The sequence below is a fragment of the Festucalex cinctus genome, chromosome 10 (assembly GCF_051991245.1).
Source record: "Festucalex cinctus isolate MCC-2025b chromosome 10, RoL_Fcin_1.0, whole genome shotgun sequence".
Classification (NCBI taxonomy): Eukaryota; Metazoa; Chordata; class Actinopteri; order Syngnathiformes; family Syngnathidae; genus Festucalex; species Festucalex cinctus.
Window position 1 is genome coordinate 29,602,144 of NC_135420.1, and position 22,367 is coordinate 29,624,510.

The following is a 22,367-nucleotide window of genomic DNA, read 5'->3' on the forward strand; positions in this document are numbered from 1 at the left end:
TACTTGTGGTTTATTTCCGTATGGCATCGGTGTCAAAAGTGTCATTTGTCAACCCGCCAAAAAAAAGAAGAAATTTCCTGCTGACTGATCTGAGTTTTGTTTGTTTTTTCCCATTTGGTGACATGTGAAGTAAACGTAGTGCTTGGACGTGCACGTGAGTGATCACGGAACAGCGTGGAAGGCCGTCGTGGAGTGCGGCGTGCTTGCGACATGCAAAATGTTTGGGGAAGTCCCATCAAAACTGTGGCGACCAATCAAACGTGCGCACGCCAGTCAGGAAGCGAAACGCTGCAGCGGAATGTCGCTTCAATCCTCGCTGGCGGAATGTTGTCGCTGGATTTGTGGCGAGCGACGAGTCTGCTTGGATCTCGGCCAACGAGGAACAATGCGGCCTTGTGTCGATTCAGGCCTGCTTTTTTTGGGGGGGGGCTGAAGAAGGCTGCGCAGCTGCTGCTGCGATGCTAACGTTGCTAGCTTCTCCTCAACTTGACACGTTCACGTTTTGCTTCCTTGACTGGCAGCAAACCTTTTTCAGCAGCCCCCAAAATCCCGCAGAAAATGGGACAAAACGCAAAACAAAATGTCTGCTCCATCGGAAGTCGCTGAGCTTTCGTGGACGGCCGCAAACATTTTACAAAATGGATTTGATGGAGATAAAACAGATAATAAATTAATTTGACATCAAACCGATAAAGTAGATAATCAAGAAATATGGCCATAATTATTGGCAATCATCCAACAATTTGCCGTCATAAAGATAAACCAGACCAAAGAGAAATTGGCTCAAAAAAAAAGATTGGCAATGAGCAACCAATTTGATTTCATGCAGATAAGAAAGAAATGGGGCAATAATAATAGACGTGCCATTTGTTGTGGTTGTGGCTCGTATCGGTAAAATTCCGTTTTACATGCATTGAAACAACTTAAACTTGAAGGAATCGAGAGTAGAGCATTATATATATATATATATATATATATATATATAAAGTAGTGATTGCGTATTTTGTTATTATTATTATGTTGAAGAAGTGTCAATTTGGGTGGATGCCAAATTGTATTTCCTTTTTGTGCGTTCAGGACGAGTTCCACCCGTTCATCGAGGCGCTGCTGCCGCAGGTGCGCGCCTTCGCCTACACCTGGTTCAACCTGCAGGCCAGGAAGAGGAAGTACTTCAAGAAGCACGAGAAGCGCATGTCCAAGGAGGAGGAGCGCGGCGTCAAGGACGAGCTGCTGGGCGAGAAGGCCGAGGTCAAGCAGAAGTGGGCCTCGCGCCTGCTGGCCAAACTGCGCAAGGACATCCGGCCCGAGTTCCGCGAGGACTTTGTGCTCAGCGTGGGCGCCAAGAAGGCGCCCTGCTGCGTCCTCTCCAACCCGGACCAGAAGGGCAAAATGCGCCGCATCGACTGCCTGCGCCAGGCCGACAAGGTGTGGCGCCTGGACCTGGTCATGGTCATCCTCTTCAAGGGCGTCCCGCTGGAGAGCACCGACGGCGAGCGCCTGGTCAAGTCGCCGCGCTGCGCCAACCCGGGCCTCTGCGTGCAGCCGCACCACATCGGCGTCTCCGTCAAGGAGCTGGACCTCTACCTGGCCTACTTCGTCCACGCAGGTCAGACGCCTCCTACCAACGCCACGCCACTTGTTTTGTCCGCTCAAGATGACATCACCTGTGCTGAGGAAATCAACCAATCATGGCTCACCTCTTCTCTGCAGCCAGCGCAGGTGATGTCATCTTCAGTCCACAGCAAGTGGAAACATTAGTAGACAAGTTTTCACGACTGAATATGTCTCACATTTGTTGAAAAAGGCGAGTTTAATTTACACGAGGCATCTTTTGGCCCTTCTATGCTCAAAATCACTTCATTTTGCCGCATTTTGCTGTTTTTGCCAGTTTTGGGCCAGGAATCGGCGACGGCTCCGATTAGGGCCCGAGTGTTGACAAGCGAGCTCACGTTCCATCAAAAGGGCCCCAAATGAACATTTTGACGGCTCATTCTTCATTTTTCAACATGGCTGCGCTTTTGAGGAGCGATTTTGTGGGCTTGAATCATAATCGAGTTTGTGTCCTTCTTGAGAATTTCAGCTAACATCAATGCTGGCAAAAACGGGATTTTTACTTTTTCTTTTGTTTTCTTGTGGTTACCAAAAGTGTGAAATGCGTCGACGTGAACAATCTTGACGTGTCGTTGTTTGTTTTTGGTGCTGTTGTCACGGCAACCTTCGCGTTTGCGTTGACGAGACGACCGGACGTGCGAAGAAACCGCGTTCTCATTGGGACAAGCGAGGGGTGAAAGGTCAACTTGTGATGTATGAGGCCTGCCAACGTGTGGTTAAGGGGGAGGGGGCGTGTCTACGGCGGCCGTGGCGGGAAAACGCAAGCGATCGGCTGCTTGAATGTGTTGCTTGATTTCAAATGCAGGATTGAAATGTTGCCAAGTCGAAATGCGAAGACTCGCTCCGTTTCCGTCCTTGCTTGTCGTTTGAAACGCCGACTCGGCTTTTGAACCTCATTTGAAAAACGAAACTTGCCTTGAAATCTTCATTCTGGCTCAGACAAAATTTCAAAGTTTCAAAACGGACTTTTCACCCCAACTCGGGCTTGACAAGCTAACTAACCTCAAGAATTTGAATTTCTTATTTTTTTTTTTTTAAATAAAAATCAAATCAAATAAATCTAAAATAATATTCTTATTAACCAGTCCAGGGTGTCCCCCGCCTACTGCCCACAGCCAGCTGAAATAGGCTCCAGCAGCCCCCGCAACCCTTGTGAGGAATAGGCGGTCAAGAAAATGGATGGATGGATAATATGCTTAATAATAATCATAATTATAATACATTTTTTAAAAAAATTGAAGAATTAGAATAGCTTTACTTAAAAAAAAAGTAAAACAATACAACAATAAAATACTACCACTACTACTACTACTAATAATAATAAAATGAATTTGTTTTTTGTTTTTAAATGCGTATTACTTATGCGTCGTCTTTTGGTGCTTTTCTATTGGCTGTATTTTTTTTCATAAGCATTTTAGTTTTGATTTGATTTTGTTAGCAAAATAGTTTTTTGAATTTTCGTTGTTTTTTTTTTTTGCGTTCGTTTTCTTGAACTCAACTAACCTTGATTTGGGCCCTCTGAGGACAAGCCAAGATCCCAAAATGAGTTTGACATCCGTCGGCGGCCTGGCCCGAGCGTCGGATGGAAAGTCGTCTGACGGACGGACGGACGGATGCCAGCGACTAATGACGTCCCGCAAAGCCGGTTAACAGCTCAGTGAAGATTGACGTCGGAACACGCGGATGAAGGCGGGCGGGGAAGGGGAAGGGGCGGGGCCCTTCTTGTGCTGTGGGTGGGGCTAAAATCATTCCAAAAGAAACAAAACAAAACAGAATTACTTGATTGATTGCTTTGCACGTGTTTCGAATCAAATGAGGCAAACTTGCAAAAGTTTTCCTGCACGCGGACATCCAAAGAAAACAAGTTTGACATCTTGCAAGTGTCAGCAACGTTCCGTCATCCATATTCTCAAATTGGAATCAAATTCAATCTGATATCGTTTCATATTTGCCGACGTTCCACAACAACACGTGCGGCGCTCAAAAGGACGCTAGCGGATGTTAGCTTAGCTTCGTCGGATGCTAAAACATGATCGCTGTTATTTGACTTGCTTGTGCTGGGGATGTAACCAGATCGAAAACATCACATTATGATGTCATCACAATATCGTGGGGATGGTCGCCATAAATGAAAGGTCACTATTGTTAAAAAAAAACAAAACAAACAATATTGTGCTTTTGTACAAATTGCATATAAAGCACCTTCAATTTCTAATAACTCTTCATATTGATTGGCTTCACAAGCATATTACGACGACAAAACATGCCTCGTGAAAATGAAACGGCACTAAAAAAAGTAGCCACCAGAGGGTGCTCGAACCCCACAAATGGAAATCAAGCCAACTTTTTTGAACGGTTGTGCTGCTTCCAAGTTGGTGACGTGACCACGACGATATATTGTGCCACTATTGCCGATATCGTTCCGTGCCGAGCGTGTGCGTGATTTGTTTCGTGGCTTGCTTGTGGGGCGTCTTCGTTAAAGTCAACACAAACTTTCACCACTTCAATAGGAAGACAACAAAAAAAAAACATGGTTGGCTTGCAGTTGCTGATTGGGGCGGTTGACTATGTTTTGGAGTTGTTGTTTATTTTTGGCACGCATCCAAGAGGTGAAAGAAGACACAAAACGATTGTTGTCTTCTTGTTGTGCGCCTGCAGCTGCTCGTCAGATGTTGCCTCTTAATTATTGATTTGGCAGGTTGCTGTGTGTGTTGGGGGGCTATCGAATGTTCACAAGTCATCCTCAGACGTTTCCCATCATGCACCTGTCATTGTCACGGGAGGCGGAGTTAGGACAGGACCAATCGGGTGGCTTGCGGGATTTGAACCCGCACGCTGCTGAATGCGAGTCGTCCCACTTTAGACCAAAAGCGCGCGTGCAAACAGATGTGGTGCTGACGGACGGGATTTCCACGCAAGGACAGGAAGGCCTCGTCCGCTTCTTCCCGCTAATGAAATCGCGTCCATTAGACGGATGGACTGAGCGCGGCTGCTGAGTCAGCGCAGGTCGGACGGGTCCTCCTCGTCGCCGTCGTAACGGTCCGCAGAGCAATTCATTTGGCCCCGCCCTCCCTCCTCGGGTCACCGCCTTTCAAGGATGCGGCGTGTTCATCGTTAAGGAGATCAAGTTGGAAATGTCGTCTCAACTTGTGCCAAACGGAACAAATTCAACACAACATTCAAATAAATACATGAATAAAGGTGAAAATAAAAACCGATAGCATTCAAAATCAAATACAAATGGAAATAAAAACAATTCTATCCCTAAGTCAAATGAACGGGATTCAACAATCCAAATAAATATATCAAATAAATGTGGAAATCAATGCAAAATGAAAATGATCAATAGAATGAAACAAATGAAAGCACTTTGCTCTCACCTTTTTTGTGTGTTTTTTTTCATGCTGCAGATAATCTGTCAGCTTGGCCCAACCCACCACACGCTTAGGACCGCCCCCTCATTTGAATAACATGACAGAACGTCTGCAGCATGGAATTAATAAATAAATGTGTTTTTACTTATTTAATGCTATTTTAGGTTTATTTTTATTATTTGAATCCCCTTTTTTAATTTTTGTATTTATTTGTACTTGTGTTTATTTACTTAGGGAAATACATATATTTTTTTGGTTTTATTTCCATTTATATCTTCTTTTTGTATCTAATTTTTGAATTGTATTTTATATCTTTTTTTTAATTTTATTTGCACCATTAGTCATTTCTTTGTTTATTGAGTCATTTATTTATTTTTATGTTTATACTTATTTTTTGAATCTTGTTATTTTTCTATTTATATTTACTTTTATTATGTATTTATTTAGGGATATGCATATATATTTTTTGAATTGTATTTTATACCCTTTTTTATTTACACTTGTAGTCATTTATTTATTTAATTTGGGTAATTTTGGTCCTCCTCCATACAAGTGTAGGCCCCTCCCATTCAGGAAGTCCTCCATCAAGACCCGGCCCCCAAAGGAGACATGTGACTCCTCCCCCCGGGAGGGACGCAGGTCGCAGGAAGAGCAATTTGGGAAGTGACAGCCAGTAAACATGATGCATTGGGGGGGGGCGTCATCCGGACTGTGCCGACTTCAGCATCTCCCACAATGCATTGCGTCCGTCCCACCTCAACATCCGACAACGTCCTACAAAGTAGAATGACTGTGTGCACATTTGAATCAAAATTCATCATCATCGTCATCGTCTTGTTATCTTGCGGCCGTTTCCTCTCGTTTTGTGTTGACTTTTTGCGTCGTCATCCAACTTTCACTTTGACTTTTACACCCCCCCACCACCAAGACTGATTAAAACTGCCTTTGACACTTTGGCACATCCGCTATTGACTTTCAATTCATCAAACATTGGAGTTGGGGGGGGTGCACACTAATGCATACACGCGCACACTCAATGACCTCCAGCCAGGCGAAGTGTCGTCATCGGCGATGTTTCATCTCATGACGTTTGTGTGACTTTTTTTTTAAAATGTTTTGCTTACAACTTTGATGCAAATGAGGAAAGTTTTTTTGTTTTTAAATGTTCTGAGATCAAATCAAAGAGACGTGAAAAAAAAAAGAAACTATGAAGGTGTAAATATGCACAACACGCATCACAATCAGGCCGCTCGGATTTCAAGGATTCTTGAACGCATTTTGCAATCTGAAAGTCCAAATTGGAAAAGAGAAGAATTTGAAAATCTAAAGATTTATTTGTCCTTCCTTCAGATCAGCTGATGTTGCATTTTCTGGGCGGGCACACATCTGGAAAAAATAAATAAATCTGAAAAAAGCAGTCTGCAATGGACACACCGACACTAAAAAAAAAGAAAAAAAAAAAAGTAATATTTACTTGGAAAAACCCCGGAAAGTTTTTTCACTCAGAAATTCAGAGTAAATTATAGAAAAGTATTTTGTAAGTCACTTACTTGCATATTAATTTGTTGATTGAAAAAGAATAATTCAAACGACATTTACTAGTAATTATCTAGTAAATATTTTCATTGAATTTGACTTGAATATTATTAGTTTATTCAAAAAGAATTACTCAACTAACATTTACTAGAAAAGACTGCATACTTTTGGTTGAATTTTACTCTCCATTACTATTTTATAAATATATATATATCGACTATTTATTTGCGCGCTGCCGGAGTGCTTCTGAGCAAAGAAGTCGATCCGAAATGAAAAGTGTCCGAAAGACTGAAATTTGTAATCAGGACGAGCTTCGGCGTCCAGGCTGGTCGGTGAGATGTTGTTTGGTGGGGTCAACAACAGGAAGGCTCGTTGGTGTGATATTCGGCAAGTCGCCACAGGGCCAACAACACACAACATGAAAAGCCCCTTCAAGCCCCCTCGTCCGCACATCCTGAAATCGCTTTGCTTACAGCCGACATTGGAACCAAAAAAAAACCTCCCAATTGAGAACTCCCTCCTGCCATGATGAAGGAATTTGACTTCATTTGCCTCCTGGGGTGAAAATCCTAAAACACTTGACATGCGTCAAGTTCCTGACTGACACAAACACGCATGAAAAAAAAGACACGCTGACGTTCCAAATGTTGCGATTGGTTGTTTGAAGTGGAGGTCAAAGTTGACGTGTAGCTGCCGTCGCGTTGTATTCATAATTTAGATGCAGCTCGCCTCCATCCATCGTTTTAATTGCTCTCCAGATGCTAACGGCTAACGCAGATGTCAGAGCGCCGCTGTGCGTGCGTGCGTGCAGGGGGGCGGGGTCACGGGGGTCGCACGCGTGTCACAAGTTTTCAGTGCAGCAGCCGGCAGGCGGACATGTTGGTGGGCGGGAAGCAAAAAAAAAGAAACAAGAAACAAGTCATGGGGGGCTTCAGGGGGTCTTTGATGGGAGGGTGTGCGAGGTGGGCCGGGGGGGTGTCGACTGTTTAGTGTTGCGTTTCCACATCGATTTGTGTGTCGCCGATTAGCTGCTGGACCACCGCTGACCCACTTTGCTTTTTGTTTTTTGACTTTTGAAAACGGAAATTGACGTGAATTTGAAATTTGAACAATCATATGTCAAATACAAATATGAAATGGAATCAATACATGAATGACGACAGGAAGTTGCTGGCTCCAAACAGGAAGTGTCTCCAAAAGTGCCAGACGGACGCGAGCGAGCGCTCACGACGGCGTCCCGAGTTCAAAGGTGACACGAGGCCACGCCCACATCCTCAAATGGCCGTTCTGCCGTGTTGCACCTGTCGCCGCTCATCAGACGGCTGCTCCTCTGACCTCTGACCCCCCCCAGTGTGAGATCAGACTTGACTTGATCCACTCTCATGCGCACGCCTCCACCGTGCGTGCGTGCGTGCGCGCGCGCGTGAAAACACGTCCGGCAACTTTTCAAGCTGCTTGGATTTTTTTCAAACATGCAAACGCAAAATCTCTTCAATTGTTTCTTCATTCATTGTCATTTTAAACTGTATTCATGATTTTTTGTATTTCTTTTGATTTTTTTATTTACGTATTTATTTATTTGTTATTATTCATGATGTAATTTTTTAACAGTCTTTTTAATGAAATCGTTTTTAAATTGTGTCTTTGAGTGTCTCGAAAGGCATAGAATGCATTATTATTATTATCATTCTTGCTATGAATAATAATTCAACAATTGTTGTCAACAAACAATTATTGAATGAAGTGAAGACTGTACAAATGTTTCTTTTGATGACAAGCTTGTGATGATGCTAAACATTATTTCCATATTTCTTCTGCTCAACGGATCAAATATTTCCTGAGAAACTAAAATCCAAAAAGTTGTGAATGCAAACGCTAATCGATAACTTTTACAATTTGAAAGGCACAATTGATTTGAGGAATCCGTCTTTATTTATTTCTGTCGTCCATAAAAATGTGACGGATGTCAAACATATGCGAAAGCGACGTACGGCAGCGTCGGCGCGTCGAGCCATCCGTCCGTCCGCCACGTCCGTCCGCCACGCACGCCGCCGGTCGGATCTTAAGTGCTCGTCGCTTTGACCGACGTCCGCTTGCGTCTTGAGGTCCATTAGCACGATGGGCCGAGTCACTGCATGTTTGCGAGGGATGGCCCCGCCCACCCGCCACTTCCCCTCCCCACTCGCTGCCATGCAGCGCATCATCATCATCATCATCATCATCATCATCATCATCGACTTGTTCAAGCGCCACTGACACTTGATGAGCAATGCGCACGCGTTTGTCACGTTTTGAGGGGGCGTGGCAACTGTGTGTCACATGACAGATGAGCAGAGACAAGATTTGACAAAATCAGATTGTTTTCATCTCGTTTTTGTTCATGATACTAAAATGTCCAGAAACGGTTTTTATGAAGTCAAGCACGTTTTTGTCTTTTCTTCATGAGTTGACAAAAATGCAGACTGATTTCGTCCCAGTTATTGTTTATGAATATGTTTTAGTCTCGTCCGATCTAGTTTTAGTTGACAAAATGATTTGTTGTTGTTGCCGAATTGGGGTCACACTAGCGCCAGCCAACTTTGCGATGTGAGTCACAGACAGCTTGAAAACAAACAAGAAACTGGTCGCTGAGCAAAGCCAAGGCCGATGCGGACAAACAAGCGAGCGGTCGCCAGTCAACATTGAAATGTCGCCAAGTGGATTTGCGCCACCTGGAGGTCACGTGAAACAACACCCGTCACGTGGTTAGCAGCATTAGCGTTAGCATTAGCATCCCCTTTGAAGTCATGACGTCAACGTTTCGCCCCCCACCAAGTAGACAGGAAGTCCCGTCTCCAAATCCCGCCACAATAATGCGCCCGGCTTGGAGGATTAGCCTCGTTATCCTCGTTAAGGCTGTTAGCGGCCCAGCGCCAGACGCATGCTAGCCAAACGCTGGCCAAAAAAAAGAGGAGAAATCATATCGATGTCGCAACGTTCAACGACGATCTCGCAGATTGTTTTTGCGATAAACGATTATCGACCGATATCAAGTCGAGTTCTCGCTTTAAGACTTTGAGTGCGCTCGCCCGCTCGTACAGATGCCGTTACAGATGTGACCCGGGTGCCCGCCTGCAATCCTTGCCCCGCCCCCTCCTCCGGATCTTCTAATGCATAAATATGTCATTTGTTCATCTGTCGCTATGAAATATGCAGATGGAGACGCACGCGTTGCTTCTTGCGTCATTAGCGGCGCTAACCCAACAACGCTAACGTGTCACATGACATCCCGCCGCCAATCGCACGTCTTGACCTCGTTGACCTCGGCCAAACTCGCCGACGACGCAAAAAGATGATGATGACATCGTCGCGCGTCGGATGGAGACCATCTTTTCATTGGCTGATTCGGAGTAACCGGGACGACGGACGACAACAACAACATCGGCAGCCTCGTTTGCGCTCGCGCGCGTGTGCGTGTGTGTGCGCATGCTCGCCTCTCAGGCAGAAAGAAATGCAAACTTGGCACATCACCTTTGCGCCTTTCTTGGTGAAATGACTTTTGTTTTTCTCTCTGTGCTAACAATGATAGATTTTATGATTATTATTATTAATTTAATTTTTTTTCAAGCTATCAGAAATAATGTTTGCTGTTCTTGTTGTATTGATTTCTTGTGATTATTGTTGAATGTGTTTTTGTTGGTGCATGTTTGGATTCCGGTGTGGACGTGAAGCGAGCGACCGCCTGTTGTCTGATGTTGTCTGATGTTGTCTGATGTGGTTTGCGGCTGTTGGCTGACCCGAGCGCAGAGCCGGCGGAGTTATTATACTTTGGGAATTTTTAGTTTTCAGTTTTACTTACTTATTTCCTTTTAACTCATTTTCAGGCTGCTTCTGTTAGTTTTTATTCGTTTTAGTTCTTTAATAAATGTTTACTTTTCGTTGTAGTTTGTTTCAGTATTAGTTTTAGTTTTTTTGTTTTTTTACGTGTATGACTTGTGCACAATATTTACAAAAAAAACACGATGGGAGTGACATCATCTTTTGGTGCTTTTCTATTGGCTGCTGCTCGATGACGTCATTTCTGTGCGACGCACTTTCAAACGTCCGCATTCCGATTAAATCTTCAAATAAATCAACTTGAGATCACATTTCAAATCACAAATCATGCAAAAAATGTGTTGCCAAAGACGAAAACAAAAAAGACATTTTTGCGTTCATTAGTTTTGTAAACGTCAAATGTGGTTTCAGTTGGTGCACGTGCGTGCGTGCGTGCGTGCGTGCGACCGACGCAGCATCGGGAACAGCAGCAAAAAAAGTTTGTTTGTTGGGAGGGACGAGCGAGCACGAGCACGAGAGAGCGAGCGTGCACGTGCACGTGCACGTGCGTTCCATTAGGGAGTTGCTATAATTATGGAAAGTGAAGCAGCGAGCGATCGATGTTGCACATTCATCAATCAGACTCCGCCCACCGCTGGACACGCACGCACACACCCACACACACCAACGCAAAAACTCTTTTTGCCGCATTCATCCACAAAAATGTGGATGCATATTTCTCAATATTTATGAAAGCATCCCATAGTCTTGAAAAGTTCATCTACAAAATCGGATTTATTGGAAATAATCATTGGAAAAACATTTTCAAATAGTTTGACGAGTTGACAAGTCATCGATTGATCGTCGTGCCTCGATTAGAAAGATGTCGATAAATTGTTGATCCGTGTCTCGTGATGAACGTCCTGTTTGTTGATTTTCTCTTCTGGTATTTTTTAACATTTGTTTCCGCATATTTGAGGGTAAAAGTTCGTGCAATCGATAGCGGAGGTCAAAGGTCAGCCACATTTCCATTCATATAGCGAAAGCTTGGCTTCTTTCCATCTTTGCCTTTTCTCGTTTGCAATCGACGGCGTCGGCCGGCCGCCATGACGGCGGCGTAACCTTTTCACACGCGCTCGTAACGCGCTCGCACGTTGTGTGTGCGTGCGTGCGTGCGTGCGCGCGTGTTTTGGTTCTGGCAGAAGGTACAAGATGGCAGCCGCTCAAAGGGAACAGACACAAGCTTCAAAATGGTTGCCAATGATTTAAGATGGCTGCCAAATACGCACACACTGGTTTCGTGTGCGTGATTGCGCTGCGCATCAACCGTAAATAAAAAGTCTTTTGCAAAATGGCGGCTGGTCAGCGATGTCAAAATGGCCGCTGTGATTTATTTTTTGGGGGGTGTTGTTGTGTCTGACAGCACAATATGTGCGTGCGCGTTTGTGTGTGCGTGCGTGCGTGCGTGCGTGACTGGCATCAAGCCAACCGTGGATGAGGATGAGGATGATGATGAGGAGGAGGAAGATGAGGAAGTCTTTGTCCTCAAGGGTTGCCTGGAAACCAACAAAAACAAGTGCGCCTGGAAAAATAGAATTATACTATATCATATTTCATATTTCATATGAGCCTTTGAGCCTGGAGTGGAAATTTTTTTTACATTTTTTTTTCTTTCGGACATGTTCCGTTCTGTTCCGCCGGACGGACGGACGGACTTGATGTGGAGTAAGCAACCTCTGGATATCCAAAGGTCAGGCAGGGGGAGGAGTCACAGCAGGGGGAGGAGTCACAACATGTCCAATCCTGGTGGACTGACGACTCAACTGCAAAAAAAAAAAAAGTTTCCGTTTCCGAGCAATCAGATGAGCGACGAGGCAACAAAGCAGCTGCCAATTGAACTTTTGGAACCTCGCGATGGCTCACGCTCCGAGTTAACCGGGTTAACCGAGTTAATCGAGCTAACCGGGTTAACCGGGTTAACCGGGTTAGCGCAACTTGACCTGACCCGTTTGCGTTGCGCCTTCTTCTGTTGTCGCTGCTAATATTTCCGATTTGGTGGCGTCAATCAATGGTGACGTGAAAAGATCAATCTGCAAATGTGAGGTGACGGGAAGTGGGAGGAGGCGGAGCTTACGTCCTGATTGACAGCCGTGTTGATTGGCTGACTCGTTTGTGTCCTGCGCGTGCTCATTCGGACGGACTCGTTAGCATCCGACAAAGAAAGGAAATGAACAAATATCCGTATTTTTGATCAAAAATAGTCACGTCACGCATGCCCATTTACAACACGCACACACGTTCACATCCACAACAGGCAAAGTTTTGATGTTGCCAAAATGTCTTTTATTTTGAAGAGCTTCCCTGAAATTGGAAGCAGCTCCCACGCCTCATTAGCATATTTAATGAGCCTGACTTTTGTGCGTGTGCGTGCATGTGAAAGCATCCCTCCAACACAAAGGCCTCCCTCCTCACGTCGCCATGGTTACGCCGATGCTTTTTCTTTGAGCTGACTCAAGCGCACACGCTGTGAACAGCGTGCAAAGTGTGTGCGTGTGTTTTGTTCCCCACTTTTGACGGAGGAGGAGGAGGAGGCGTGTCGCTCGAGTCCTTTGGAATTTTCCCACAATCGTTTGTTTGTGGGCGTGCACGTACGTTTGCGCGTCGTTCTCGTTTGCGAGCGGCGATTACGAGTCGCCGTGGTTGCAGAGCGCAGTTGGAGGCGGGTTCACTGTGACATGTGACTCCGCCCACACTCAGCATTTGTGTTTTTCCAAATGAAATTTGCCGTTTTATTGATCGATTTGTCGTCAACGGCCAAGCAAGCCGCAGCCGTCAGCCGGGGTGGGCGGAGCTAACCGCGCCATTTGCCACCAAGGTTATTTTAGTCAACTCAAACTCATGACAAAAACGAAAACTCTAATTCAAAAAACAATTTTGCTCAAATAAAATCAAAACCAAAATGCCAACTGAAACAAAACTAAAACGGACGATAATGATCACAAAAATGTCCTTTTTGTTGGAGTCTTTGTTAATTCATTTAATTTTGGGGATGATTTGAAATATGATTTGAAGTGCATTTATTTTGATATGAAGCGGAAGAAGGACGTCACATGGAAGTGATGTCATTTAGAAGCAGCCAATAGGAAAGCATCTTCAAATGATGTTGCTAGCATGATGTTTTGTTGTTATTTTCAGCACAGGTAATACACAATTATTATTGTTATTAAAATGAAAAACAAAAAAACAAAAAACTCCAATGAAAAATTGCAAAACTAGAATAACTGTTTGCCACAAGTGGCCCAAATGTCCGTCCGTTGTTGGCGAAGAGAGGCTCCTTGAACCCCGCAAGCACATCAGGCGTGTTGACGGACGGGCCCGATTGAAAACGATGAAAAACGATTGAGTCCACGCCGATTGCTTGCGAGCGTCTCAAAAAGTTGGCGTTCACATCCAGATGAGTGGGATGATGGCTGCAGTACCGGGTGTACCCAGCAGGTGGCGCACTCACCGGAGCCAGATTTCATATTTATATCGCTCATGCTGACATTTTTGTCTTCAGCAAATGTGCCGGCAGAACATCGTTCACGTTTTGAAAAAGTACAAAATTAATCCATGTGGGTGGAGACAAATGTAAGCCCACCCACATTGAGCCACGCCTCCAACTCGGCTGTGCAGTCAGCATGATGATGATGATGATGATGATGATGATGCGTCCAAAAATTTCCGATTTCTTTCTTGGAGAATATTTCTTCTCCACAATGGCTCCATGTAACGCCGGCCTCTTGACCTTTTAACCTTTGCTCCGCGTCAGCAGGTCGGTCACATGACTCACACCTGCGCATGTGTTGTGCTTGCAGACGGCGGCCAATCAGAGAGCCCAAACCAGGCGGGCGAGTCCGACATCAAAGAACAGAGCGAGAACGGTCAGTTGCAACTTTTCATTTCTTCTTTTGTTTTCAAACTCAACATTTTTTTATATCTGTTTTTATTTTCACTTTTAGTCATTTCTTTATTTAGTCATTCATTGAAGATCGTCGTCCACTGAAAACTTCCTTGTTGGCCGAGCTGCTCACTCGACCAATCACAGGCAGTTTGCAACGAGGCGGAGTCCAACCCAACACACGCTTAGGACCGCCCCCCTCATTTGAATAATATTTACACTTGGCACTACGGCCCAAAACTGCCAAATTTCAAAGTAAAAAAATGACTAAATAAAGAAATGGCTAAAAGTGAAACTAAAAATAATAAATATAAATGTATTTATTTATACATCGTTTTTTTTTGCTCTTTTTATTTCCATTTATATGTATTTTTTTTTTAGTGATATTTTTTTATATTCATTTTTATTTGTACTTTTAGCCATTTATTTATTGATGTAGTCATTTTCTTTTGAATTTTGTCAAGTTGTGGTCGTCGAAAGCACATTTGTATTCAAGTTCATTTTTCAAACAATTATCAGCTTACTTATCGGTTATCGACATCGGCGCTTTCTACAATTTTGGGTTTATCGTTTGAAAAGGCATTATGGTGTGTCCCTAAAGGAAATATTTGCTTGCCAAAATGGCCCCCGGGCCAACATTTGTACACCGCTGCAATCATGTATTAAAAAATAATAATAATAATAATAAAAAGATTGTGAATGTGAAATGTTGCGTTTGTGCGTTTCAGGTCATTTGGGCTTCCAGGACAGTTTTGTGACGCCGGGAGTTTTCACCGTGGCCGAACTTGTTCGCGTGTCGCAGAGTAAGTCGGCAAAACGCAAAGCGCAAACGTGACGCGTGATGGATGGCGCTGCGCTGCCGGTGGGTGGGACCGGGCAAGGGGGGCGGGGCCAGCATGCTGACAAGCGCTTTCCGGCCGGCCCGCAGCGCCCATCGACTGCCTGCGAACGGACGAACGAACGAACGAACGAACGAACGAACGAACGAACGAACGAACGAACGAACGAACGAACGAACGAACGAACGAACGAACGAACGAACGAACGAACGAACGAACGAACGAACGAACGAACGAACGAACGAACGAACGAACAAACGGCTCACTTGCTTGCTTGCTTCTTTTTTTTCTGTCCATCTCGCCGGAGTGCACGTCTGCACTTTTTAAAGGTCGACGTCGTCCCGACCGCCGATTGGCTGCGGCCGATGACGACGTCATGTGACACTTTTTGGCAAAAAGTGTCGGCAAAGTCGTCATGGCAACCGCGATTGCGAGTCAAAGCCAAATCGTGAACGTGAAAGATGACGACGACGACGTTCGCCGGCTGCTGCACACGCACGCACACGCACGCATCAGGTGACCTTGACGTTGCTCATCCATTACACGTTCCATTGGCAGGCCAATGGAACGTGCGTGCGTGTGCGTGCGTGCGTGTGTGCGTGGATCAATATTCTATTAAAGCAGCAGAGAGGTGGAAGGGGGAGGGGGGTGTAACAGGGGGCGGGGTCAGTGATGTAGTGTACTTAGTGTAATTGGTCACTTGACTCAATGTGGGTGCCGCATTGACTTCATCATCATCATCATCATCATGACGCTTGCTGCTCACTTCCAACTTCCTGTTTGGCACATTACAAAACAAACTCATGTCCATTACATTTCAAATACATTGATATATATTAATTAATATTCTGAAATGTTTTGTTTTTTTTGTTCTTGAGCTTTTTGCCAATGCTTGTGAATGTGGAGTTATTGTCATTTTGGAATGTTTCATTTGAGTTAGTTTGGATTTTGTTTTGAGTTTTGTTTAGTTTTTTAAATGTTGTTACTTTGAATTAGTTTTCAGGGTGGTTCTGTTAGGTTGTAATAGTTTTAGTTATTTAAAAAAGACTTCATTTTAGACAGTTTCAATGTTTTAAAAAAATGTTTTGTTTTGTTTTTTACTCGTGCGCAATATTTTAAAAAAACAAAACAAAATGTTTTGGTGCTTTTCGATTGGCTGCTGTTGGATGACGTCACTTCTGTGACACACTTTCAAACGTCCGCCTTCCGTTTCATTTCAAAATAAATCGACTTCAAGTCACATTTCAAATCGTCCCCATAAGTTTATGCATTACCAAAGACTAAAACAAAGACATTTTTGCCTTCATTTTATAGTTTTAGTTTGTTTTGTAAACATAGAGTCAGTATAGCTTGTTAGTTTCCGTTTTTTAAAAGCGTTTTCATTTTGATTTCATGAACAAAAGCGTCTTTTGAATTGGAGTTTTTCCGTAAATCTTGCTTGCCATTGGCTAACTGCGGTCACGTGACTTCCTGTCAGGCCGGCAAGAAGGTCCAAACGTGGAAATTGCGCAAACGCGGCGGTGGCACGTTTGCGGGTGCGCGCACGGGCTAATTGCTAAGTGCTAACTGCTAACCGCTAACCGAGGCCAGCCGACTTTGGTCTGTTTTTCCCGACTCGACGATCCCGTCAGTGATTCACTGAAACATTTTGATGGTTGCTGCTCTTTACGGCACCTTGACAAAAGTTCGTTTTGGCTGGTTTTACACGACGGCGGCGTTTGACATCAACTCGCACACGTCCAGTCTCATGCAAACACAACAAGTCGCAGTCGCGCATCAAACCGCCAAGCGTGCGTGCGTGCGCGTGCGCGTGCGCGCGTGTGATAGATGGACAGTGCTGAGGTGTGCAGAAAAGTCTTGTTGTAGCCAGCAGGTCTTGTCAGGACTTCTCCTCCTTTCATCACACCATCCTGCTCTCTGTCAATAAAAACGTTGAGGGGAAGGTGTTAAAGGGGGGCGGGGGTAGCAAAGAGGGGGCGGGGTCTTGTCTGGATGTTGACGTCTCAAAAACCTCATTGACTTCCTGATCCACTTTTGTGCAGCCTCGATTGTGTGACGCAGCAAATCAATGAATTGGAAACAATTTCTTTTTTCTCTTTCTTACCTTCCTTTACCACCTCGTTTCCGTCTTTCCTTCTTTCCTTCCACTTGCATAAACAAGCAAAGAGGCGGCGAGAAATCACTGATGGGAATAAACGGCCGGATAGCCGATAGGACAAGACTTTCGAGGCGGCCATATTGCTCCTCCCAAGAAACATTTACATGATCCAAATTGGACAACATTTGACACAAGTACTTTTCTGGTGTTTTCAATTTATTAAACATAAACAAGAGAGACATTTTGATATGCTTAATGTTGTTTAGTACAGAAGGAAACAATGTGCAATGTCTAATATATAAAGAACTGAGCCATTAAAAAAATATATATATATGTTTATTTTTTGTTAAAAAGAAAGAAAGTGACAGCCTGCCCTCCAGCCCCGCCCCCAGTCGTATCCGAACTGCCTACGAGCTGCATGCAGATATGCGGAATGTGTACATATACTTCGTGAGGTGGGAGGAGCAAGATGGCCGCCCTGTGACTTCATCATCTTCAGCTATCCAGTCGGATATTCAGATCAGTGCGAAAAAGTCATGTGACAGGTTGAAAAGTGTCACCTGTGAAGTGGATGTGACGACTCACCTGCGTTTGCGTGCGTGTTTCTGTGTGTGCGCGCCGGCAGCTCCCATGGCGGCCGGCGCGGGTCCCAACTTCTCGCTGGCCGACCTGGACAGCTCGTCCTACTACAGCATGAGTCCCGGCGCCATGAGGAGGCCGCTGCCCAGCACCTCCTCCTCCAGGTACGCACGCACAAACAAACAAACAAAAACACAAACAAACAAAAGTGGTGTTTGAAAGTTGGCGTTTGCGTGTGCGCAGCTCGGCCAAGCGCATCAAGTGCATGGAGGAGGACGGCGACAGTCCGGCCGACGACTCGTACTTTCCCGCTCAGGGTCGCTCGCCGGGCGGCGGCGGCCAGGCCGGCGGATGGCACGAGGAGCCAGGTAGCGTCGTCGCCGTGGCAACGCACACACGCGCGCGCGCTTGCGTGTGCGTGTCGATGAGTGCAAAGTTCACGCTGCTCCTCTTCTTCTTCTTCTCGTCTTCTTCTTTGGTTCTTTTTCCCCTTTTGCTTCCTCGCCGGGCGGGAACGCAGGATATAAACTACGAGGATCGCTCGCTAGCTCCTTCATCTCACGACAAGGTAAACGAGCGCTCCTTCCTTCCTTCCTCACTTCCTCCTTCCTTCTTCCGTTCTTCCTGCCTTCATTTGCGTCCAACCTCCTCCACGGTCCTGCTGACGACATCATCAATCCGCTCATTGATTGGCTGTGTTGCGAGTGAGGCCCCTCCTCTCTCTCCTGTCATTGGTGGTGCGCTGGAGTGCGATGGGCGGAGCCAAGACACATCAGGCTAAAAGCAAAAAGGTTTGACAGGAAGTGAAAGTGGGAAGTGCCGACAAAGAGGAAGTGGATCCCTCACGGCTCGCGTGGCTCCTCCTTGATTGGTCGCCTGTTTGCATCCGATGTTTGGTGACCAATCCGAGAGGAGGCAGTCAAGCGATTTCCTTTGCAAAGTGCAACTGATCCCGCCCACGTTCTCTCCTGCCTTCAAACGAGCGCGCGCGTTGTTGTGGTCTTTTGCGTCCGTGGGTGTGCTGACGTGCGCGCGCGCGCGTGTGTCCGCAGCCAGCCCGCACGCGCCGCCCGCCGGCCTGCACTTCTCGTCGCCGCCCATCCTGCAGCAGCCCGCCTCCTACTTCTCGCACGCCGCCATCCGGTACCACCCCCAGGACCCCCTCAAGGACTTTGTGCAGCTCGTGTGTCCCGACTCGGCCCAGACGGCCGGACAGGTGGGCTCCCTCACGCACCTGCCGTTGTGTAAAAGCCCTCATTGGCGTTTCAGCGCACACGCGCCTCCATTGCAGTATTTGCGTGTGCGTGTTGAAGTGGTTGATGTGCGTGCGTGTCTAGACAGCCAATCAATACGAGCCTCTCACATTAACGCACGGGTGAGTGACTTGTATTGATATTATTTTGATATATTTTGTTTTCCTCTGATTGCAGCCTAATGGCAGCTCCCAGGGAAAAGTCCACAATCCTTTCCTGGCCACGCCCATGCTGCCGCCTCCCCCGCCGCCGCCCATGGCCCGGCCCGTCCCGCTGCCGGTGGACGCCAAGCCGCCCGCCAGCTCCTCGGCCGAGGCGGGCGGCAACTCGCCGTCGTCGCCCGGTCAGATGTGCTCTTCTTGCTTTTCTTTGTTTGCCTTTTTGCCGGCAAGACGAGCGAGCGGCAAAAATCGCGTCGTCGGTTGTCCGCAAGCGTGTTTGTGACGCCACATTTGCAATCAGCAAGTACGTCCGTTCGTTCCACTCAATATAGAGAAAAGTTTTTTCGGTGGCCAGGCGGCCATATTGCTCCTCCCATCCAGTACATTTACAGGATCCACTACTTAGACACTACTTAGTCGAAACAGCGTCAATTATCATCTTTTGAATGTCTTCGACATTTTGCAACGTCACTTTTTGTTTGCTGGTTATTTTTTTCCAGCGTGAGGCCAACAACGCTTCCTCTTTTTTGCTCTGCGTCAGTTTGCAGCACTCGAAAGTGACTTTGGCTGTTTTCCCTTTTGCTCCTCAGCGTACTCGGCCCCGCCCACCAGCTCTCCCGCTCAGCGATTCGTTAGCGTGGGGCCGCGAGAGCCCGCCTTCAACGTGCCGCAGCAGCCGCAGGTAAACGCGCATGCTAACATGCTAACATGCTTTTCTCAAAGTCAAATCAAAGTACGCGCAACGCTTTCATATTTGCAGATGCTTGGACGGGAAAATATCCCAAGATGCATTTTGTGCTGCTATTGCGCAAGATGTCACAATGGGGCATTGAAGTGAACGCAGTATTGGGGCGCAAATGTTGCTATATAGACAATAAATATACAAAATAGTATTTGGATTGATCCGATTTGAGCTGAACTTATTTGACTTTTATTTATTTGACTTTATCTTCACTTTATTGTCACTCGACTGTTTTTTATTTATAAGAAAGTGTTATTATTGATATTTGTATTGATCCGCCCACTTCTATTTACGCTGGCGGTTGATCAAGGCCAGCTGACGTATGTGCAAACAATCAGGTTGGAAAAGGTCAAAGGTCGAACCTGGCCTGCCTCTTATTCATATTTTTCAAAATCTTGATGAAAGTCAGCAAATGACAAACTTGTTTTTTTTCTTGTTGTTGTTTGGACTTGATGAGCGTGACGACTGACACCTGTGCGCACCTGAGGGGGCGTGGCCCATCACACCTGTCGCATGTCGCCACGTGATTGATTTTGTGACGTGAGCAACGTTTGCGCATCAGCAAATTTGCTTTCAGGCCGTCAAATGTTTTGCGTGTCGTCGAGTCTTGTGTTTTGTGTGTGCGTGATCGTGAGCTGCGTTGTGTCGATGTTTGTGTGTGCGCGTGCATGCGACAAGTCAGACAAGTGTGTGGTCTGACTTGTCATCGTCATGGCGACGCACGGGCTCGTGTGTGTGTGTTGCGGGGTCGGGGGTCAGATGGCCTCTTGTGTGTGGGGGCGACTGTGGGGGGGGCGTCGTCACCCTGTCATGTCACTAATTAAGAGTCTTTTTTTACATGTTGAAAGTGCAGCGGCCATGTTGAATGACATCATACCAAAGACGTGCGTATGCGTTTGTCTTTGCTACATTGAACTTGTGGGGACATTTTGGTGGTCGTGACGAGTTCAGGCATCTTTTGGAGGCTCAAGACTTGATTTTCCAGTTGAGCTTTCAATTGGGTTCGGTGCAGGGGTGGGCAAACGCATCCCTTCAGGGGCCGGAGTCCTGCAGGTTTTCTATAAGCCTGATAACGATCCTGTTGATTGGAATCAGCCTGTGTCGGAAGAGGGAAACCTCCAAAAGCTGCAGGACCGAGTTTGCCCACGCCTGGATTAGGTTCAGGAATCGGGACAGTCAATCATTTTGGACGGTTGAGCTTCATTAGGGAAAGACAAGATGGCAATGAGAAGTCCCCACCACCATACAAAGACGGACGCGCGTGTGTGCGTGTGTGTGTCCAGCGTGCACATCCTGAAGGTGACGGTGCGCGTGTGTGCGCGTGTGTGCGTGCGTGCGCGAGAGACCCGCTGACTCAGCTGAGGCGACGAGCACGATTATCTGGAGTTGAACAGGAAGACGACAACATTCTTTTGCTCGTGCACACACACACGTTTGTCTTTGTATCATGGTGGGGACTTTTCGTTGACATTGTGCTTTCCCAAACCTCAAGCATGAAAAATGATTGATTGATGATCGATTCCTTACTCGCGACGTCATGATAACGACAATATGAAAAGCGCCACAATATATCGTCTTCCTCATATTCAAAGTCTGTTCCAAAAAGTCAGCTTGGTTTCCATTTGGGCACTTCTAGCACCCTCTGGTGGCTAGTTTTTTTTTTTTTTTTTTGTGCAATTTAATTTTCACATGGCATGTTTTGGCCCTTTTATGTTTCAAATCCGCATTATAAGAAGTCATATGCTTATCAATTGAGTCAATATATGGAGGAAGTAAGCACGTCGATATCAAGTCTTATTGGAGATTGTAACTGGTTAATATGTTTTGCGACCTTTTTTTATGTTTTGTGACCTTTTTTTGCATTGCAATATGGTGATCATATGATATCATTTCATATTTTGATGTTTGGCTATCGTTCCATCCGCATTCCTTGCCGAACCCAATTGGAAAATCAAGTCTTGACCCTCAAAACTTGACCACCAAAATGTCCCCACAATGGTAGTTAAAGCTGGGCAAACACATGCGGATGGTCCCCACAATGCTGCAAAGACAAAAGGCACACACACACACACACACTTCACATGAGCATCTTCAGAACTCATTCATGTCATCATCATCATCTTCATCATCATCTTCATCTTCATCTTCACCCGACCACCAACACGGCCTGACGCACACACGCACACGCGCGTGAACGCACGCGCGCACACGCCCGGGGAGTGAGTGTGTTTTGAGGACAGTCTGCAGTGCAGGACCAAAAAGTCCCCACGTCAGCAAGTTGTATTGATTAAAAACTAACCTTCCACTCGTCTTCTTCTTCTTCTCTGTCTCACGCACACGCACGCACGCACACACGCAGTCAATCACGAAGAGTCGGCACACAAAGACTGCAACACACACACACACACTTTATTCCAAACTTTGACTTTTTCTTTTTTT

The 22,367-nt window shown here is 45.8% G+C and overlaps 1 protein-coding gene across 7 annotated transcripts in view; it reads left to right on the top strand.

Moving 5' to 3' along the window:
* nfia (nuclear factor I/A) overlaps window positions 1-22,367 on the top strand; it is a 43,528-nt gene that overhangs the window by 15,489 nt on the left and 5,672 nt on the right. For 4 of the 7 annotated variants that reach the window (XM_077533908.1, XM_077533913.1, XM_077533912.1 and 1 more), the window contains exons 2-10: window positions 1,078-1,606; window positions 14,174-14,239; window positions 14,985-15,059; window positions 17,819-17,936; window positions 18,016-18,140; window positions 18,293-18,340; window positions 18,825-18,988; window positions 19,203-19,368; window positions 19,777-19,868. In XM_077533908.1, the coding sequence (XP_077390034.1) occupies window positions 1,078-1,606; window positions 14,174-14,239; window positions 14,985-15,059; window positions 17,819-17,936; window positions 18,016-18,140; window positions 18,293-18,340; window positions 18,825-18,988; window positions 19,203-19,368; window positions 19,777-19,868 (1,383 nt within the window). The remainder of the gene's footprint in view (window positions 1-1,077; window positions 1,607-14,173; window positions 14,240-14,984; window positions 15,060-17,818; window positions 17,937-18,015; window positions 18,141-18,292; window positions 18,341-18,824; window positions 18,989-19,202; window positions 19,369-19,776; window positions 19,869-22,367) is intronic. The other 3 variants (XM_077533909.1, XM_077533914.1, XM_077533911.1) reach the window with 2 other exon arrangements.